This window comes from Pollachius pollachius (genome assembly GCF_949987615.1).
Source record: "Pollachius pollachius genome assembly, chromosome: 20".
Lineage (NCBI taxonomy): Eukaryota > Metazoa > Chordata > Actinopteri > Gadiformes > Gadidae > Pollachius > Pollachius pollachius.
The window spans coordinates 11,694,232-11,715,283 of record NC_136953.1 but is presented as its reverse complement, the minus strand read 5'-3'; the positions used below and the strand labels follow the sequence as shown (position 1 = coordinate 11,715,283).

Below are 21,052 nucleotides of genomic sequence, written 5' to 3'. Positions count from 1 at the left end.
TTAAAGCCAAACCCAGTTGTGTTTCAAAGTTAACATTCTAGAATCAGAGACAACATTCTAAAATCAGAGCCAAAATTCGAGAACCGGAGTTAATATTGTAGAATTAAAGTCAACATTCTAGAATCAAAGTCAACATTCTAGAATCAAAGTCAACATTCTAGATCTGATTCAACATCCTAGATTCAGTAAACATTCTAAAATTGTAAATGCCTGGCACTTGTTTCTATGAACATATTGAGCGTACCAACAACAGCAATATATATTTTTTATCCTTCTTCGGACAAATGTACTTATTGTATGCATCCCTTTGGACAAATGTGTCTGCTAAACATTTTATATCAGAGTCAACATTCTAGAAGTGCTACAATTCTTCCATTAATGATGTTTTGGCAAATGAAACATGTTATATTACATGAAGTATTGTCATCTGCATACGATTATTATATTGTTCTTGATATAGATTTTTTCACAAAATATATATGTTAAATGTATAGGTATTTTTCTTGCCAGATTTCTCAAGAAAAATTGATTAATACTGAAGAGAAGCGTAAATGCAGGGTTGGCCACAAAGGCTATCATTCAATTCAAATAAAAACATTCACCATAGTGAAGCATCCAATGGAATAAATAAAAACATTTAGCAACCATAGTGAAGCATCTAATATAATAAATAAAAACATTTAGCAACCATTGTGAAGCATCCAATGGATAAATAAATACATTTAGCAACCATAGTGAAGAATCCAATGGAATAAATACAAGCATTAAATGGAATAAATAAATCCATTAGCAACCATAGTAAAGCATCCAATGAATAAATAAATACATTCAGCAACCACATTAAAGCATCAAATTGAATAAATAAATGCATTTAGCAACCACAGTAAAGCATCCAATGAAATAAATAAATGCATTTAGCAATCATAGTCAAGCATTGATCTTAATGACAAAGATAGTCATGACTACCATGTCTATAAAACGTAAAGAAAGATCAAACATTCCATAATCATACAATCGTAATATACACAGCATTAGTCATGAGTCAACCACATGGATTACTTTGTTCATTTTAAGGCAAAGTAGTACACCATGGAGGGGAAATATATAGGTAACATTAGCTGATAAATGTTAAGCTCATGACTTCTATGAACCTTTAAGACATGAACATTCAGTCATTTCCTAATCCCAGACCACAAACAATAAACCACAATGCATTGTGGGAAGACAAGGAAAAATTACATTAAAGCCGAGGCTAAAGTTAGCTCAGTCCATGTCATGGTCATATAGTCATAGTCCATGTAGGGAACAACAAGTAATCATTTTAACAAGAATGATCGATATTGTTCAATTTTGACATCTTTCACATGCTCCCCTCCCTCCCTCCCTCTCTCTCTCTCTCTCTCCCCCCAGCACCCTCCCTCCCTCTCTCTCTCCCTCCCTCCCTCTCTCTCTCCCTCCCTCTCTCTCTCCCTCCCTCCCTCTCTCTCTCTCTCTCTCCCTCCGGCTCCCTCCCTCCCTCTCTCTCTCCCTCCCTCCCTCCCTCTCCCTCTCTCTCCCTCTCTCTCTCCCTCTCTCTCTCTCTCTCTCCCTCCGGCTCCCTCCTTCCCTCCCTCTCTCTCTCCCTCCCTCCCTCCCTCTCTCTCTCTCTCCCTCTCTCTCTCTCTCTCTCCCTCCCTCTCTCTCCCTCTCTCTCTCCCTCCCTCCCTCCTTCCCTCCCTCTCTCCCTCCGACTCCCCCCCTCCCTTTCCAGTTCTACTGCAGGTAGCGGTAGACTTTGAAGCAGTGGTTCCCAGAGTCGGCGACCACCACGTGGCCGGCGGAGGTGAGGGCCAGGCCCTGGGGTCCGTACAGGGGGTCCGCAGACGTGTTGATGTAGGACAGGAAAGAGCCGCTCCCGTCGAACACCTGAAACACCACATGGTTAGTTGGGGTTTGAATCCCGGATGGTGTGTATTCCTCTCTCTCACTCTCACACTCTCTCTCTCACTTGTATTCTGCTGTTGCCCCAGTCCGCCACTATGATGTTTCCGTTGGTATCCACGGCGACGCCGGTGGGCGCGTTGAATTGCCCGTTCCCCTCGCCGTTCGACCCGAACTTCAGGACCAGCTCCCCGTCCGGTGTAAACACCTAACCAACATAAAACAGGAAACCAGTCAGACCAACGCATGAAACCAGTCAGAACAGCAGAACCAATGAAGGCTAGAGCAACGCTCACCTTGACGGAGTGGTTGTGGAAGTCCGTCACGATGATCTCATTGTTGTTGTTGACAGCAGCAAAGTGGGGACCTAGAGAAACACACAAAGCAATCACAGTCTTCACTGGTTCTACTGGGAGCTTCCTGGTCCATCCAGGGTCTTCTACTGGTTGTACTGGGAGCTTCCCAGTCCATCCAGTGTCTTCAACTGGTTCTACTGGGAGCTTCCAAGTAGAACCTCAGTCTTTTACTGGTAACATTGGTTAGGATCGACAATCAATTATACCTGCAAACTGCTTGTCCCCGTTGCCACGGCTACCAAACTTGGAGATGAGCTTCCCGGTGGGCTGGAAGATGAAGACGGTGCAGGACTTGTTGTCTACGACGATCACATGACCATTGTGATCCACTGTCACGCCCTTGGGCCCCATCAGCCTGCTGGAGCCCAGCTTGGCCTGAGCGGCCGACAGAAAAATATTAGAAGACGTGCATCTAGTTACTAAGCAGGTCAGTCTAAGATCAAGGCTACCTTGAACTAGTGGGAGGAGGGGGTTGCCAGGGATACCTTGAACTAGTGCGAGGAGGCGGTTTCCAAGGCTACCTTGAACTAGTGCGAGGAGGGGGTTGCCAGGACTGATTCCCAAGTTAGCCTTGGTGTTCTTTATCATTGGAGACAGTTTTAAACACATTTCATTTAGTCCTAGTTGCAGAGTTGACTCGTGCTGGGCTAGCGCACGGCAACGGGCAATGCTAGCCTGCTAATTAAACAGTCTTACCCACTCCAAAGTACACCCAAGGTAAATCAATTATAACACCAGACTATAGATGTAAATGTCTGTGTTGATAGAATAATGTTAGAAATAAAACCAACCTTGCATGAATCATCACATTTTGAGGAACTACTTTCTCAGCAGCAGCGGAATTTAACCTAGGTAACAGTCCGCCGCTGCCGTAGCCTACTACCAGGAATTTAACACTGCTGCTGAGACACAGCAAGTCCCTCAAAATGCAATGCAAGGTTGGTTTTATTTCTAACATTATTCTATCAAAACAGACATTTACATCGATCGCCCGGCGTTATACTTGATTTGCCTGGGGAGTACTGTGGAGTGGGTAAGAATGTTTTATTAGCAGGCTAGTATTGCCCATTGCCGTGCGCTAGCCTAGCACGAGCAAACTCTGCAACTAGAAGGACTGAATCAAATGTGTTGAAAACTGTCTCCAATGATAAAGAACACCATGGCTAACTTAGGAATCAGGCCCTATGTCCAGAATTCTGAACTACCCCTTTAAACTAGAGCTAGGAGGCGGTTGCCAAGGCTACCTTGAACTAGTGGGAGGAGACGGTTGCCAAGCGTTACACCCCACCTCTAGTTGGCCCTACTGGGGCTAACAAACCACCCTTGACCCCAAATATCAAAGGACACCTTTCACAAAAACCCAACCAGTGGGATTTATTTACATAAACATATGAAAAGGACATGAAACTAAGATATACAACAAAGTCCAAAACAGAAAGACAAGACAAATCCCAGAGAGGTGGCACGACCAGCCAGCAGTCCCATGACCAAAAGCATTCCCATGGGAAGGGGAATCTGTCGCTTTTAACTCCGGTCTTGATGAGCAGTCCAGCTGCTCCCAATCAGCTCCACTGATGCAGCACACCTGAGCATGGGCTGAGACATGCCAACAGAACAGGGACAAACACAGAAAAGCTCCCTTCTGAGGCTTAAGTGTGCACGTTTAACTTGTTTGTGCCCCTGCACCACCCAAAGACCACTGCACTGCCACTGCAAGGCCAGTGGGGTGTAGAGGGGCGTAACACCAAGGCTACCTTGAACGAGTGCAAGGAGGCGGTTGCCAAGGCTACCTTGAACTAGTGGGAGGAGGGGGTTGTCAAGGCTACCTTGAACTAGGGTGAGGAGGCGGTTGCCAAGGTTACCTTGAGCTAGTGGGAAGAGGCGGTCGACAAGGCTACCTTGAATTAGTGCGAGGAGGCGGTTGCCAAGGTTACCTTGAACTTGCCATCGCTGGTGAAGATGCTGACCCACTTGTTGTCGTAGTCGGCGATGATGATGTCACCGCTGGGGTGCACCGCCACGCCTGTAGGACGCTGCAGTTGCCCTGGCGACCGACCTCTGACCCCAAACCGGCTCTTAAACTCTCCTTCGTTGGAGAAAATCTATACACACGCACACATGTATACTTAAATACACATACACTACATACACACATAGGTACACGGAAAACATATCCGACTCAGTATGTGCATAGGTCTGTATGATTGTGTGAGCGTGCCAGTGTATGCATGTGTTTGTACATCTGTGTGTGTGTGTTTTGGTGTGTGTTTGTGTGTACATAACATGTGTGTGTGTGTGTGTGTGTGTGTGTGTGTGTGTGTGTGTGTGTGTGTGTGTGTGTGCGTGTGTGTGTGCATAACATATGTGTGTGTGTGTGTGTGTGTGTGGTTGTGTGTGTGTGTGTGTGTGTGTGTGTGTGTGTGTGTGTGTGTGTGTGTGTGTGTGTGTGTGTGTGTGTGTGTGTGTGCGTGCTGCATGCTACCTGAACACACTGGTTGTTGCTGTCCGCGATCAGTATTTTTCCAGTGGAGGAAGCTGCAACGCCCTGAAGGTTAGTAAACTCTCCTCTGTTCCTCCCCTTAGAACCTAGAGACAGTCAGACAGGTTGACAGACAGGTCAGTAAACAGAGGACATTATGAAAAGTCTTTTTTTTTTTTATATGTGCGTGTGTGTGTGTGTGTGTGTGTGTGTACCTATCCTAAAGATGAGGTCATCCTCTATGGGGTTGTGTGTTTTGCGTCTGGGCGTGCCCAGTGCGCTGCTTGCTCTCTTGGAGGCCTTCTTCTTCTGAGCAGGGGATTTTCCTCTGCGCTTGGCCCCCTCGGAGGAGCCTGTGGATGGGGTGGCGTTGGCTGCCGAGCTGGTAGCTGTGGTGGTGGGAGGGGAGGACACCTGGGCCCACCATGCAGACACGAAATAAAATATATATATAATATTTAAATATAGATATCGAGGTTTATAGATATCCATATGTCTATTCAGATTTGATCTCCGATAGAAAGATATTTAATGACTAAATCAGTTATACCACAGAATTGCTTGGCTTAAAAGATTAGTGAATGAATTAATTAATTAATTATTATTATAAATAAAAGTATGACATTAATGTAGTCTCGTACATCATGGTCTATGTCACATGGTCTGCTGACGGTCAGTTTGAAGGGACTTCCTTTGATGTGTTGGTCATAGAGCCGGAGAGCCAATGAGAAGTGTCCTTCCTTGGGCAGTGTGTAAATAAACTCATACGTCCCGTTCTTATGGTCCAGGATATCACCGTCCACCATGCTGCCGTCTGGGGTGAATACCTGCACACACACACACACACACACACGCACACACACACGCACACACATATACAGACACACGCACGCACACACACACGCACGCACGCACACACACACACACACACACACACACACACACACACACACACACACACACACACACACACACACACATATACAGACACACGCATGCACACACACACGCACACACACACACACACACATATACACACACACACACACACACAAACGCACCAACAACAAGTTGCTTTTATAATGGAATATGTGCAGCAAGGAATAATTGTGCATGTGGCTGTGCGTGTGTGTGTGTGTGTGTGTGTGTGTGTGTGTGTGTGTGTGTGTGCGTGTGTGTGAGTGAGTGTGTGTGTGGCCGTATGTGGATGTGGCTGTGTGTGTGTGTGTGTGTGTGTGTGTGTGTGGCTGTATGTGTGTGTCTGTGTGTGTGTGTGTGTGTGTGTGTGTGTGTGTGAGTGTCACCGTATGTGTGTGTGGCTGTGTGTGTGTGTGTGTGTGTGGCTGTATGTGTGTGTCTGTGTGTGTGTGTGTGTGTGTGTGTTTGTGTGTGCGTGCGTGCGTGCGTGCGTGCCTGCGTGCGTGCGTGTGTGTATGTACCTCCGCTGAGAGTAGTGCATTGCCACTTCTGCATGCTCCTCCTGATTTGTCTCTGGTCACTATGGTAACAGAGGCCGGCTGTCCCACAATGCACTGCTCCAGACCTGCTCCCATAGCCTCACTCTGGCTCGCCACCGCACTGGAATAATGACATCATATGATTATCAACGTGGCATCATCTGATTATCAACCTGACATCATATGATTTTCAACGTGGCATCATCTGATTATCAACCTGACATCATATGATTTTCAACGTGACATCATCTGATTATCATCATGATGGCATCTGATTATGAAAATGACGTCATCTGACTATCAAAATGACGTCATCTGACTATCAAAATGACGTCATCTGACTATCAAAATGACGTCAGAATATCCCAGTGACATCATCATATGTCGCCGGTGCTATCAGCGGTGCCCAAGCTCTCACCTTCTGCTAACAACGGTAGCATAGCGATGGCTCTCAGCTGGTGCTAAGGACGGTAGCATAGTGCTAGCTCTCACCTGTTGCTAAGGAAGTTAGCATAGCACTAGCTCTCACCTGGTGCTTACAACGGCCCCCAGGTTGTGGATGGACTTCCTCAGGCCATCTGTCTCCAGGATAAGGTCCAGCTGGTCGTTCTCCTCCGGGTGACACGGGAGGCCCTGATTGGTCAACTCTTCCAGCCGCTCCGCCAGGCCTTGCTCAGCCTGCAGGCTCGCGGCGCAGGCCTCCCCAGCCAAGGTCTCCTCTGTCTGGGTACAGCTGTCCTGGATGTCCCCCTCCCCCCGCAACAGGCTGTCCACCTGGGCCTGCAGCACCTGGGAAGGAGGAGGAAGAGGAGGAGGAAGAGGTAAGCATGACTTCCTGTTGGAATGATACAAATTCTACGCAGTAACATCACCTTCTGTTTGAGGCCGTAGTTACTGATACTACACATAAACATCAATTTCTGTTTGAGTCCATAGGTGCTCAAACAACTTTCTGGGTATTAAGACAACTAATAATACAAGAAATAAAATACTATAGTCGTGCCTTCTGTTTTTAGGCCGTAGGTACTAATTCAACTAGTACTACTGTAGTAGTACCTTCTGTTTGAGGCCGTAGGTACTAATTCTGCTAGTAATTTATACTAGTAGTACCTTCTGTTTCAGGCCGTAGGTGACCTCCAGCTCCATCATGAGGACGCTCTTCCTGACGTCCAGCTGTTTGTGAAGATCCTCAAAGCTGGACTGGATGTCCTCCTCGATGGAAGCCCTCTGATTGGTCAGCTGCTGCAGAATCTCCTTAACCAACGACAGCGTGTCTGAGATCTGGGGAAGTCTGAGAGAGAAAGAGAGAGAGGGAGAGGGAGAGAGAGAGGAAGAGAATTTCATATAATTACTTACATACATTATAAAACATGTTGTTAATTGTTAACGTGTTAACAACTAATTCGCAGATCAACTCGGTGATGTGGCTTTGCCATAGTTTAATTTTTATGACTATGGATGGACACAGTTACAAACACACCTTGTCTTGGCTGACTCCAGTCTGTCCTTAAGGGTGGTGCGCTGCAGTTCCAAGGCCGGCCCGATGGGGGCGGTCGAGTGGCCCTCATGGTCCCCACTAATACAGTCGTCACACACCGCACAGGAGCACTCACTGCAGTACAGCTCCACCACCTGGGAGAGAGAGGGATTGAGGGAACCATTACTATAAAAAAATAATAAAACCTTATATAATAATATATAATACCTTGATAGACAGTGATAATAATAATAATACCTTCTACAATAATAATTAGGATTATAATAGTTATAATAATGATAATACCTTATATGATCAAATAATACATTATATAAAAATACGAATAATAATCCTAATAATAATACCTTATTTTATAATGAAAATACTACTAATAATACCTTTCCAGTGTGGAGCAGGCAGCCGTTGGGGTCGGGGGGCGGGGCTTCCAGGACGGTGCACTCCTCACTGCTGCTCTCTGGGGACGGTTGGTGTTTTTCCATCAGGCCACTCCCCCAGCACCAGGCCAAGCCCCTCCGTCCACACCACCCTTCGGGGAGGGGCTTAACCACCAGACACGCCCCGTGTTCCAGGGGGAGGGGTTTAGCCTCCAGACAGACCCCCTCGTTTGCTTGGGGGGAGGAGCTTAACTTTTGGTACTTTCGTTCCAAAACTTTGAGAAGAGATTCACTTTTAAATTCTCTTCCTGTGTCATTGCGTTAATCTTTCACTCCTTTAGTGATTTGGTTGTGGTCAGGATTCAACAATCAGATGTCGGTAGAGGTCAAGGTCCGAAAGATGCTCTCTGCTGATAGGCTGACAGGGCGGTGCTCTGTGGGGTCACTGAGGGGTCACTCAGAAGTCACCCTGGACATAGGTGTGTCCTGGAGAAGAAAAGAAGGGAATACATGACTTATATCCATAACAATAATAATTATATACTATATATATATATATAATCTAGTACTATCTACAACCCATAGACAAGGGGTGCTATATACAGCCAACGGATGCTAGAGGTAGCTAACTAATGCTACATTTAGCTATCTGCGTTGTTTTGGATTTTGGAAACAAGTAGCAGAAAATATGAGTTTTGGGCAGATTGAGGACAGTAATTGAATGGCGGCCTTGCAGTAGTCCATATCTCTCTAAAATGTACACATGATATTTCCCTTGATGGATTGACTCGTGGATGGCTGCATTTTTTTTTCGATATAATGTCTAGATATGATTATTTGTTCATGGAGCCAATAACTGCAGTTGAAAAGTAATTTTTATTTGCAAAGTCCATAAAGTCCATAAATTGAAACGTCTGTCATAAACTTGTTCATCATAATCTAAGAATGTTCTGTACCTCATTACTGAAACTGATAGTATCAAATATGTATTTATAAATGTCCAGGTAGCCAGTACAGTCAGTTGAATATGACCAATTTGACCGATAGGACCAAAAGATTGGGTTTGTTTCTGAACCAGAAGACCATGAGACCAGAGAGAGGGTTAGTCTCTGAACTAGGTTATACAGCCGTTACAGAGGGTTAGTCTCTGAACCACACGACCAATAAGACCAGGAGAGAGGGTTAGTCTCAGTCGCGTAGTCATAAAAAAACGGTGCAACCGGTGCAGCTGCACCGGGGCCCATACGCCGCCAGGGGCCCATGAGGAAGAAAAAAAAGGAGCTGTCCAGCTCGGCATATGCGACCTAGGCAATCGCCTAGGGCGGCAAATGTGTTGGGGGCGCCCTCTGGTGGCGCCCTTAATTAATAAATCGCATAGGGCACCGAAACGGCCAGCGCCGGCCCTGATGGTGACAATAGCAGTTCTCTCTAGTGGCTGTGCGTGTGTGTGTCCAAGCGTGTGTGTGTGCGTGCGCTTGTGTTTAGGGCGGGGGCGGGGGCACAAAAAAAACAATTCACCGGGGCCTATCACCATGATGTTATGCTGCTGGTTAGTCTATGAATCCAGGTGACCATGAGACCAGGAAGGAGGGTTAGTCTCTGAACCATAAGACCATAAGACCAGGAGAGAGGGTTAGTCTCTGAACTATAAGACCATAAGACCAGGAGAGAGGGTTAGTCTCTGAACCATAAGACCATAAGACCAGAAGAGAGGGTTTCACATCTTTCCCTGTTAATTGATTACTTCACTCCTAATCTCTGATTGTCCTCACTCTCCTTGATTGTTTACACCTGTCCCTCATTAACATTCCCCTCCTAGTTTATTTAGTCAGCGTGTTTCCCTTCCTTTGTACAAGTTTGCCCTTGTTCTTGGTTTCAAGGGTCCCAGCATTTCCTGAGTGATTATTTTGGTTCCCGGTTTTGTGATTCCTGCTTGTTTACTCCTGACTACATCTTTGCCTTCTCCCTACCAGATTGTTGGCCTGATCTCAGACTGACTACCTGTGTACCGACCCACTGCGCCCTGTCTTCTCCTTGCAAGATTGGTTGCCTTGATCGTCAACTGATTACTTCTAGTAAAGACCATTCTTTCTACCCAGACTCTTGCCTCCTGAGTCGTTCTATTGAGCCCTTTTTCTCCTGTTGATCACCCAGCCGTTACAGAAGGTTAGTCTCTGAACCAAACGACCAATAAGACCAGAGGAGAGGGTTAGTCTCTGAACCAAGAGAGAGAATTAGTCTCTGAACCAGGTGACCATCACACCAGCAGAGAGGGTTAGTCTCTGAACCAAGAGAGAGGATTAGTCTCTGAACCAGGTGACCATCAGACCAGGAGAGAGGGTTAGTCTCTGAACCAAGAGAGAGGATTAGTCTCTGAACCAGGTGACCATCAGACCAGGAGAGAGGGTTAGTCTCTGAACCAAGAGAGAGGGTTAGTCTCTGAACCAGGTGACCATCAGACCAGGAGAGAGGGTTAGTCTCTGAACCAAGAGAGAGGGTTAGTCTCTGAACCAGGTGACCATCAGATCAGGAGAGAGGGTTTGTCTCTGAACCAGAAGACCAGACATCATCTGGTTCAGATGTAGGCCAGAGACAGAGGCGGTCTCTGTGGCCATTTCAATGGTCACCAACAGACGTGCAAAGATAAATAAACGCTCAGTGAAATGTAGATAAACTAATACTAAAATGTATCCTAGCCGGTCTCTACCATGTCCCTTGACATGTCTCCTTTAACCATATATGTCTCCTACATGTCTCCGTGGACCAAACATGTCCCCTAACATGTCTTCTAGCATGTCTATTTACATGTATCCTGAGCGTGTCGCCTACATGTCCACATGGATCCTACCTCGTCTCCTACCTCGTCTCCTACCTCTTCTCCTACCTGGTGTCCTCTTAATCCTAGCCTTACATGTCTCCTTAGTTGTCTCCTTCATCCCAACCCTTTCATGTCTCCTTACATGTCTCCTTATCCCAACCCTAACACATCTCCTAACATGTATATTTTATCCTAACTAACAGTTCTGCTGACCGGTCTTCTTAATCCTAACCCCAACATTTCTCCCAACATGTCTCTTCAATCCTAACTCACATTTCTCCTTCATGTCTCTTCTATCTTAGCTAACATTTCTCCTAACATGTCTCTTCTATCCTAACTCACATTTCTGCTAACATGTCTCTTTAATGCTTCTTACTTAACATGTGTCCCTTCCCTTTATTCCTCCTTTATTCCAACCCTAACATTTCTGATAACATGTCCCCATAACCATACCACTAATATGTCTCCTAATACTAATACATTTTTCTGCTTTTCTATAAAAAGTCTGTCTTTTTGTCTGTTTGTCTGTCCTTTTCTTTGAAGTAATGGAGATTAAATGATGTGAAAGAATTATGCAAATGAGGACACTGGAGCTATTTGACATACTTGTTTGGGTGTGTGCGCGTGTGTGTGAGCCTGTGTGTGTGTGACAGTGTAGTGTCTGGCTCTACCAGTCACTTGACATGAATTGATAATTAGTCTGTGACCTTATCAACTGACCAGCTATTACTTAATAACTAATCGTAACCATTACTCTCTCTCTTTCTCACACTCTTGATCTCTTGCGCTCTGTCTGTCTGTCTCTCTCTCCTCTCTCTCTCTCTCTTTCTGTATCTCTCTTACTCTCCCTTTATCTCTCTCCCTTTCTCCCTCTCTCCCTCTCTCTATCACTCTCGCTTTTTCTCTCTCACTCTCTCTCTCTCTCTCTCTTTCTCTCTCTCTCTTTCTCTCGCTCTGTCTGCCTGTCTGTCTGTCTGTCTGTCTGTCTGTCTGTCTGTCTGTCTGTCTGTCTGTCTGTCTGTCTGTCTGTCTGTCTGTCTGTCTGTCTCTCTCTCTCTCTCTCTCTCTCTAATTTCTTTCACTCTCTCTGGGTAATCCGATGCCTTTATTCCCATTGGACCTTAAGTGTGTCCCTCCTCTGTCCTTCTGTCCTCTATCTCTCCATCCATCTGTCCATCTGCCTGGCAGTCTCCTCAATGTTTGCGTAACACATTTGGTTTTAGTGTACTGGGGTGAGATGTGTTGTTTTGTGTTTCATTCAGTCCCTCTGTCATTGCTGGTGGACCTAGCATGCTCGCCGTGATGCTAATCCGCAACATACACCTCCCACTGATCTCCCCCCCCCCCCCCCCCCCCCCCACACACACACACACACACACACACCACACACACACACCAAACACCCACACATACACGCACATCTATAAATACAGGCATGCGAAGACACATCCACAGACCTGAAGGCTCCTGCCCGCCTGTATCCCAGTACAGCCCTATCTTCAGGCTCTGTTGCTGAATCGGTCTGCCCTCCATCCAACACTCTCCTCCCTCTCCTCCTCTTTCCACCCTCCACTCAGTAAAACAGATGCTGGTGTCAGCCTTTTAATACCCCTAATCTCGCTCTCTCCTTATCGGCCCCCATCTCTCTCTCTCTCTCTCTCGCTCTCTCTCTCTCTCTCTCTCTCTCTCTCTCCCCAGTACTCACTGTGTTAACAGACTGCGGAGGCTGTGTCGTACGTCCTCTCGTCCATCGTCTCCTCTCTGAGTGGGAGGAGGGGGCTCGTCGTCACGGCTACCGTAGCAGCAGCCTGCAGTACCAGCCGCACCGGCCCCAGCACATAATCCACCAATCAGAGACGAGTATGACACAGCACGGATTGGCTGGATCTCCTCCTTCTGTTTTTGTGTGTGTGTGGGGGGGTGTTGGATTATCTCTCTCCCACTCTCTCTCGCTCTCTCTCTCTCTCTCTCTCTCTCTCTCTCTCCCTCTCTCTCTCTATATATATATAAATATATATATATATATATACAAAGTAGTACCCTTCGGTATATATACATTTATGATACGTGTTATAAACGTGTATGATTTTTTTTCTTATAATATTTAAACCTGTATTACGGAGAATAAGTAATAATCTAATCTATAATATGTGTTAATTATGTTGGGTTTTATGTTTGGTTTTAACGTTCACTCATGTGCAACGGAAGTTGGCCGGACGGGCTTTTACTTTGAAAGCGTGGTGTATTTATAGCGGATATTCCCCTTGCAGGTTCTCATTCTCGGCTTGGACGAACTGTGCTGGTAGTGATTACGACTGCTATGCTCAAGGTAAAAAAAAAAAGTCCCCTAAAATTCCGAGATGATAGAAATATTCTTCAGTTATAGAAAGGCTTGAAGTGTTAGTGAGTATTTGCCGTGAATGCCGCTTCTCAGGCGACTTTGTTGGAACAGATGTTTGTAGATTGTTTCTCAATCAGTTGGACCCTGTCTGCAGCATGTTGTCGTCAGGGAGAAATGGTGCTGTTACTTCTGCCTTTTTTTTAAGTTATATATACCTCGTTTTTTTACCTTTTGTACAAAACATTATTTTCCTTGCTTTTACTCGTGTTAATTTGTTCGTTTGTCGAACGTGGTCTCACCGGCCGAATCTACAACTTAAAACTAATGCCTAGAAACACTTTGTTGAAAAAGCGGACCTTCCGCCAACAGCCGAGCGCTGTGTATTTAGACTGGGTGCAGGAATTCATCTTTTTTAACAGATACGATTAATTTGATCAAACTTTACTTTCAGACAAGTGGCCTCCCCGAATGGCGAGCTTGATCTTTAAACTTTGGGTGGCAAAAAGAATGGGCTGGGAGGCTGATTGTAGTTTACAGTATTATACATTTTTGTTCTAATACTGCTAATGGAGTACTTCGCTGGCAAGAGGTTTCAGTTTATTTTTTGAAGTGATTGCATGATGGAAATGTGACATTTTATTGAACTACCATTCTTAATTTCAGATGGTGCCAAAGAAGTTGTGCAGAATCGCCACGCTAACGCATGCTCAAGGTACGCTGTGTTTAGCGTCGAATAACATGGTCACCACATGCGCTGTGATGATGTCATTCCTACATTCGCAGTTTGCACCTGAGGTCTTCGGACTGGAGAAGGCCCAACACTTCCTTGGATGTCTGAGCGCTTTGTGTGGCAGCTATAGTGCCTGTGGCTTCTCCTGTTGGTGTGTTAACTAAACTGTTCTGTCCTGTTTCAGGATAGGAACTTTTGACCTTTGACCTGGAAATTATGGCTCTCAACTGCATCAGGGACCTCCAAGAGCAGGTAATCATCTCCCTTTACTTGTAAACTTGCACGTCCGGTCATAACATAGTACGTTTAAATCAGTGGTTTCCATGAACCACTGTACACAACGTCTTCCACACTAGAGGCTTTTCGCTGTGATGATGTCATTCCTACATTCGCAGTTTGCACCTGAGGTCTTCGGACCAGAGAAGGCCCAATACTTCCTTGGATGTCTGAGCGAAACCACAATAATGTTCGCAACTTTAGGTTTGTGTGAGAGGTGGGTCGGTTGACGTTGGGTTCTTGTGTTTCAGAACTGAGCCGTACGACGGGGGCGGTGGCCAGACCATGTCAGTGTTGGTACGTATTTGTTCAACCATTTTCGCCTCAGACGACTGCTAGTCTCTCCCATCCGTCACAGTTTCGCTGTGATGATGTCATTCCTACATTCGCAGTTTGCACCTGAGGTCTTCGGACCGGAGAAGGCCCAATACTTCCTTGGATGTCTGAGCGAAACCACATGTCCGCCATTTTGGCGGTTGGTTTGAAAGGCGGGTCGGTTGACGTTGGGTTCTTGTGTTTCAGGACCAAGCCGTAAGATGATGGTGATGCTGGCGGTGACCAGACCATGTCAGTGTTGGTACGTATTTGTTCAACCTTTTTTGTTCATTCAGCCCGTTTCGCTGTGATGATGTCATTCCTACATTCGCAGTTTGCACCTGAGGTCTTCGGACCGGAGAAGGCCCAATACTTCCTTGGATGTCTGAGCGAAACGGCAATAATGTCTGCCATTTTGGCTCTGTTTGAAAGGCGGGTCGGTTGACGTTGGATTATTGTGTTTCAGGACCAGGGCGTGGGCAGTGACAAGAACATGTCAGTGTTGGTACGTATTTCTTCAACCATTTTGGCTGTAGCGACCTTCATGTCGGCCCCGTTTTGCTGTGATGATGTCATTCCTACATTCGCAGTTTGCACCTGAGGTCTTCGGACCGGAGAAGGCCCAATACTTCCTTGGATGTCTGAGCGAAACCACATGTCCGCCATTTTGGCGGTTGGTTTGAAAGGCGGGTCGGTTGACGTTGGGTTCTTGTGTTTCAGGACCAAGCCGTAAGATGATGGTGATGCTGGCGGTGACCAGACCATGTCAGTGTTGGTACGTATTTGTTCAACCTTTTTTGTTCATTCAGCCCGTTTCGCTGTGATGATGTCATTCCTACATTCGCAGTTTGCACCTGAGGTCTTCGGACCGGAGAAGGCCCAATACTTCCTTGGATGTCTGAGCGAAACGGCAATAATGTCTGCCATTTTGGCTCTGTTTGAAAGGCGGGTCGGTTGACGTTGGATTATTGTGTTTCAGGACCAGGGCGTGGGCAGTGACAAGAACATGTCAGTGTTGGTACGTATTTCTTCAACCATTTTGGCTGTAGCGACCTTCATGTCGGCCCCGTTTCGCTGTGATGATGTCATTCCTACATTCGCAGTTTGCACCTGAGGTCTTCGGACCGGAGAAGGCCCAATACTTCCTTGGATGTCTGAGCGAAACGGCGGTCGATTGACTTAAGTAGTGGGATCAAATGACTTGGTTCAGTTCCCTGAGTAACGATGGCTCTGAACTGTTTTCCAGCAGGTCCTGATGAGCCACCTGTTCCCAGGACCCATCCTGTGGGGCCTCCTGGTACGGGTTGTTTGGAGGTGAGGGCTGACTCTGCATTAGGTCTTCTGGAACACCCGGAGAAAAGTCTTGGTTCTACTGCATTACAAACTAAAACTTATTTCAGGTAAAGTATTCTACCACTAAAAACTTCTTCAGGACAATTTTTCCTCTTTAAATCTCTTTTCAAATATGGAAAGTGGTGATAAGAATTAAAAAGCAAATATTATTGCCTTTAAACATTACATGTCTGTTTAATAGTCTATAGCTCTGCTAGACACTCTTTACTTGACTAGCTGCAAGCAACTTATTGGAGGTATCCTGTGCGCTGTGATGTCATTCCTACATTCGCAGTTTGCACCTGAGGTCTTCGGACCAGTGACGGCCCAATACTTCCTTGGATGTCTGAGCGCTCTATGAAATGGTTTTCTGGGTGTATAGCTGTATCTGGTCTGCTGCCTAATCCTCAACCTCCTTCTCTTGTTGCAGCTACATGATGTCTGAGCCGGCCCATGGCGACCTCCGCATCTGAATTGTGAATCTTTTCAATAAAACAAATGACAAAAAAACCTGACATCTTTTTTTTTTTATTGTTTCCTCATCATGATGTGGTAATAGTTGAACTACATTTATGGTTAATTTTATATAATTATCCCAGATGAATTAAAAATAATGTAAAACAACATGGTCTACAGTTCCATGTCGACGCTAGGTTCTGCTGTTTTGTTAATTGCCTTAAAGTTGAAACGTGATTAAAACCCGAGGGTTGATTAGATGGTGTTAGTTCGCTAGTTCGCTTTTCTGGGCCTGTCGGCTTGCCGTAGTGAGAACCTTTCCGAGCAGGGTGGACTGGAATTACGTCAGTTCCCGTTAGCCGGTTGTCTAAAGAGATTTCAGATAAAGGGATGAGTCCGTGTATGTAATACCCGGTGTACGTATTAATGCAGTAGGCTATGCGTGGGACTCGGGTCAAAATAACAACCTCCTGTTTCAAGCCTGTACCATGAATGTTTTACCCGGACAGCTGATGGGGCGACTGGGCATGACGGCTCAACAGACACGCCAGTGTTTTAAGTAGGCTTTTCCATTTACACATCCGATTGACAAGCATCCTCCAAACCCGCATGCTGTATAAATAGACGGGACCTCCGGACGACCTGTTAAAGATGACTCAAAGGGAGAACTGGAAGTGAGTTGGGTCTGTTTACTAATGAATTAAAACCAATCACTTTTTATTAATGTTATGAACACAGTGAATGACACTTGCAGGGTGTCATTTACCTGTGCAGGTTGCAGCATGAGCGGCTCCACGTCAAGCACCGCGGGCATGAGGCCATGCACGCGGAGATGGTGCTTATCCTCATCGCGACCCTGCTAGTGGCGCAGGTGGTGCTCGTGCAGTGGAAACAGCGGCACACGCGCTCCTACAATGTGGGTTGACGTGATTCTGACTCCCGATGAGCAAGGCACTACACTGCCAGGGGTGGCGGTTAATTGATCTGGTAGAGCAAGGCATCACACTGCCAAGTCCAATAGTGTGTGTGTTTCAGATCTGTTGACCTTTGTGTGTGTTTTTTCTACATGTGGTGACCTGGTTTGTTTAGTTTTTTCTAGGTGTGTGGACCTTTTCGTGTGTAGTGTGTGTTAGTGTGTGTAGTTCTACTTGATGTGTAGAGCTGTTGTGTGTGTCCTAGGTTATTCCAGATGTGTTGAGCTGGTGTGTGTGTGTTCCCAGCTGGTGACTCTGCTCCAGATGTGGGCTGTGCCTCTCTACTTCACCATCAAGCTGTACTGGTGGAGGTTCCTCTCCATGTGGGGGCTCTTCTCCCTAGTCACCAGCTACGTCCTCTTCAGAGCCACACGGAAACCCCTGTCCTGCCACACCCCCAGGTACATATAGCCACACCCCCAGGTACATATAGCCACACCCCCAGGTACATATTGCTACACCCCAAGGTATACATATAGCCACACCCCCAGGTACACATAGCCGCACCCCCAGGTACACATAGCCGCACCCCCAGGTACATATAGCCGCACCCCCAGGTACATATAGCCACACCCCCAGGTACACATAGCCGCACCCCCAGGTACATATAGCCACACCCCCAGGTACATATAGCCACAACCCCAGGTATACATATAGCCACACCCCCAGGTACATATAGCCACAAACCCAGGTATACATATAGCCACAACCCCAGGTACATATAGCCACACCCCCAGGTATACATATAGCCACAACCCCAGGTTAAAATCTAACAAATGTGTGTGTGTGTGTGTGTCACAGGATGGTGTATAAGTGGTTCCTGCTTATCTACAAGCTGAGCTACGCTGTGGGGGTTCTGGGCTACGTGGCTATCATGCTCACCATGTTCGGCTTCAACGTCTTCCTCAGGTCTCATACACACACACGTACACACACACACACACAGCCTTCTGTTGTTCATGGCAATTTTCTAAAGTAGAACACTCTGATTAACACTTTTCTGATGGTCTCTCTGTTTGTCGGTGTGTGTTGCACTCTCTCTCCTTTGCTTTGTCTCATTCTCTCTCCATCTCTCTGTGTCTCTATGTCTCTCTCTCTACACCTCTCTGTGTCTCTACGTCTCTCTCTCTCTCTCTCCATCTCTCTGTGTCTCTACGTCTCTCTCTCTCTCTCTCTCCATCTCTCTGTGTCTCTACGTCTCTCTCTCTCTCTCTCTGTGTCTCTATGTCTCTCTCTCTTCACCTCTCTGTGTCTCTATGTCTCTCTCTCTCTACACCTCTCTATGTCTCTCTCTCTACACCTCTCTATGTCTCTCTCTTTCTCTTTATCTCTGTGTCTCTGTCTCTCTCTCCATCTCTATGTCTGTGTCCATCTCTCTCTCCCTTCATCTCTCTCTCTCTCTTCATCTCTCTGTGTCTCTATGTGTGTCTCTCTCTCTTCACCTCTCTGTGTCTCTATGTCTCTCTCTCTCTCTTCATCTCTCTGTGTCTCTATGTGTGTCTCTTTCTCTCTTCATCTCTCTGTGTCTCTATCTCTCCATCTCTCCAGGGTGAAGGCTGAGGACTCCATGGATGTAGGAGTGATCATGTTGTTCTATGGTCTGTACTACGGTGTTATGGGCCGGGACTTTGCAGAGATCTGTTCTGACTACATGGCCTCTACCATTGGGGTACTCCCATGTACTAAACCTGATTATTTTAAAACTAAACCTGGTCTGTGTCGCAAGATAGATAGAGTAACCTGTATGTGTGTGTCCTCAGTACTATAACCGGGACGGCATGCCCAGCAGAAGTCTGACAGCCGACATCTGTGCAGTGTGTGGGCAACCCATTCTGGTTGACCTGGATCAGGAGGGAATTATAGAAGATACCTACCAGCTGTCCTGCAACCACATGTATCCTTTAACCTGAGGATACCTCTTAAAACCTCTTTCACCTCTTTAAACCTCTTTCCACCTTGTTTAACCTTTTTTACCTATTTTACCTGTTGAATTTACCTCTAACCACTTTGACCTATTTTAACCTCTAACATCTATAACCTCTTTTTATCCGTTAATACCTCTAACCTCCTTAACCTAGCACAATAACCACATGTTTTAAAAAAGTTTTTATTTAACCAGAATCTGTTTTAACCTCTTAAACACAATCACAACTTTTATTTGAACCTGTTTTACCATAACACCATACCATACTTTCTGTCAATCAACTCATCAACCGACCAATCTTATACAGTGACCACAGCTGTCATACCTTAACCAAGCCCCGCCCCCTAGATTCCACGAGTTCTGTATCCGTGGCTGGTGCATTGTGGGTAAGAAGCAGACGTGTCCGTACTGCAATGAGAAGGTGGACATGAAGAGGATGATGAACAACCCGTATCCTTTGAGTACTGCTCTCTGATTGGCTGGCACATGATAACACATGATCACATACATAAGAACACACATCAAGGCCTTGTTAGAATTTGTGAACTTGTTCCCAATTAACACTATATAGTACATTATCTAGGGAACAAGTGTAGGAGGATTTTTATAGGTACATCAGTTGTACACTTATTTAACATTGTACTATTGGTATTAAGTAATTCCCTATATAGTGAACCAGATTTGTACCCTTACATTTCGCCTTAAATAGTGCACTATAATGGGGACAAGGGGACCAAATGGAACCTGGCATCAATCTTTAACTCATCTCCTTCACCACAGCTGGGAGAAGACCCACATGCTCTATGGCCAGCTGCTTGACTGGCTCAGGTACCTGGTTGCCTGGCAACCCATCATCATTGGAATCGTGCACGGAATCAACTTCTCCCTGGGCCTAGAATAGAGCCTTGGGGAACTCCGTGTTCCACAGCCTTCTAGTATACAGGAGGGTTTCCCCCTTGTATCTGACCACTCGCTGGACTTTGATGAAAAAGCCTTTTGTATGAAGTTTTTCATAGTTTTACTGCTGCGGTGCTTCCATCCATGTTGCTATGGACTCCTTGGCCTGTGCTTTTAGGTTTTCATTCCATCTAAAGCCACGGTTGTTGAAATATGTTGAAGGATATGTAACTGGGATATTTGTGTTATTATCAACAAGCAAAGAGAATGTTTTTCATACCATGCAAAGTGTCATGGGAGCCCAGATAAACCCACACAGTGTTAGCCTGTTGTTAGCTTAAAAGCCAGCTGTTAGGCAGAGAGAAAAAAAAAGCCATATTATTTATTAAGTTCTCCACCTTTTTCGACATTTTTTTTTAACAAACTTGCAAAATTGTTTGTTAATGAGTGTTAATGGAGGTTTGCGGCTAGCGGAACAGAGCAAAAGAGAGTTGTTTTAATTGTCATGATCAATCTTCTAAGAAAGTTAACAAATGCTTTCAAATATGACCGTAAACGACCAATAGCATTGGTGTTTTCTCATGATATTGCTCTGTGATTGGTCAGCGCTTGGAGGTGAAAGCCTTTATTAGCTCAGGAAATAGTTTCTTTCAACATTGCCACGAATGCCAAATTAAAAGCCTTTCAAAGAGAATAAAAGCCTTTCAAACAAGTATTCATAACCGTTTCTATCCGTTTTAACTAAACCTCTACTATGACGCTACAATTTGAACTCAATGCAGGCTGCTCTATTGCCAAACATTTAAAATAATGAATAATTAAAATGGATAATAATTTACACAAACAAATCGGATAATCAGGAATCCTTCCAGTGAATATCAACAAGTTACAAAAACCCACGGTAC

The 21,052-nt window shown here is 45.6% G+C and overlaps 2 protein-coding genes and 1 long non-coding RNA gene across 3 annotated transcripts; 2 read left to right on the top strand and 1 right to left on the bottom strand.

Annotated features, from left to right (window-relative positions):
• Positions 1-1,752: 1,752 nt before the first annotated feature.
• On the bottom strand, positions 1,753-8,189 carry trim2b (tripartite motif containing 2b; the record flags this gene model as incomplete). The annotated part of the gene is made up of 13 exons (XM_079758405.1): positions 1,753-1,905; positions 1,988-2,128; positions 2,217-2,287; positions 2,483-2,651; positions 4,211-4,378; positions 4,759-4,862; positions 4,971-5,169; positions 5,397-5,582; positions 6,195-6,333; positions 6,742-7,001; positions 7,323-7,503; positions 7,693-7,844; positions 8,088-8,189. The coding sequence occupies 13 exons, from the start codon at positions 8,187-8,189 to the stop codon at positions 1,753-1,755; spliced, it is 2,025 nt and encodes a 674-aa protein (XP_079614531.1).
• Positions 8,190-13,162: 4,973 nt separating this feature from the next.
• LOC307090960 lies at positions 13,163-16,399 on the top strand. The gene is made up of 10 exons (XR_013812698.1): positions 13,163-13,231; positions 13,907-13,955; positions 14,158-14,225; positions 14,501-14,546; positions 14,772-14,826; positions 15,031-15,069; positions 15,285-15,339; positions 15,544-15,582; positions 15,811-15,964; positions 16,327-16,399. It is a non-coding gene; the product is annotated as an uncharacterized lncRNA (long non-coding RNA).
• A 359-nt stretch (positions 16,400-16,758) lies between these two features.
• On the top strand, positions 16,759-20,993 carry rnf175 (ring finger protein 175). The gene is made up of 8 exons (XM_079758186.1): positions 16,759-17,026; positions 17,127-17,268; positions 17,573-17,727; positions 18,128-18,235; positions 18,875-18,995; positions 19,087-19,220; positions 19,599-19,700; positions 20,031-20,993. The coding sequence occupies exons 1-8, from the start codon at positions 17,004-17,006 to the stop codon at positions 20,149-20,151; spliced, it is 906 nt and encodes a 301-aa protein (XP_079614312.1). The 5' UTR covers positions 16,759-17,003; the 3' UTR covers positions 20,152-20,993.
• The last annotated feature ends 59 nt before the right edge of the window (positions 20,994-21,052 follow it).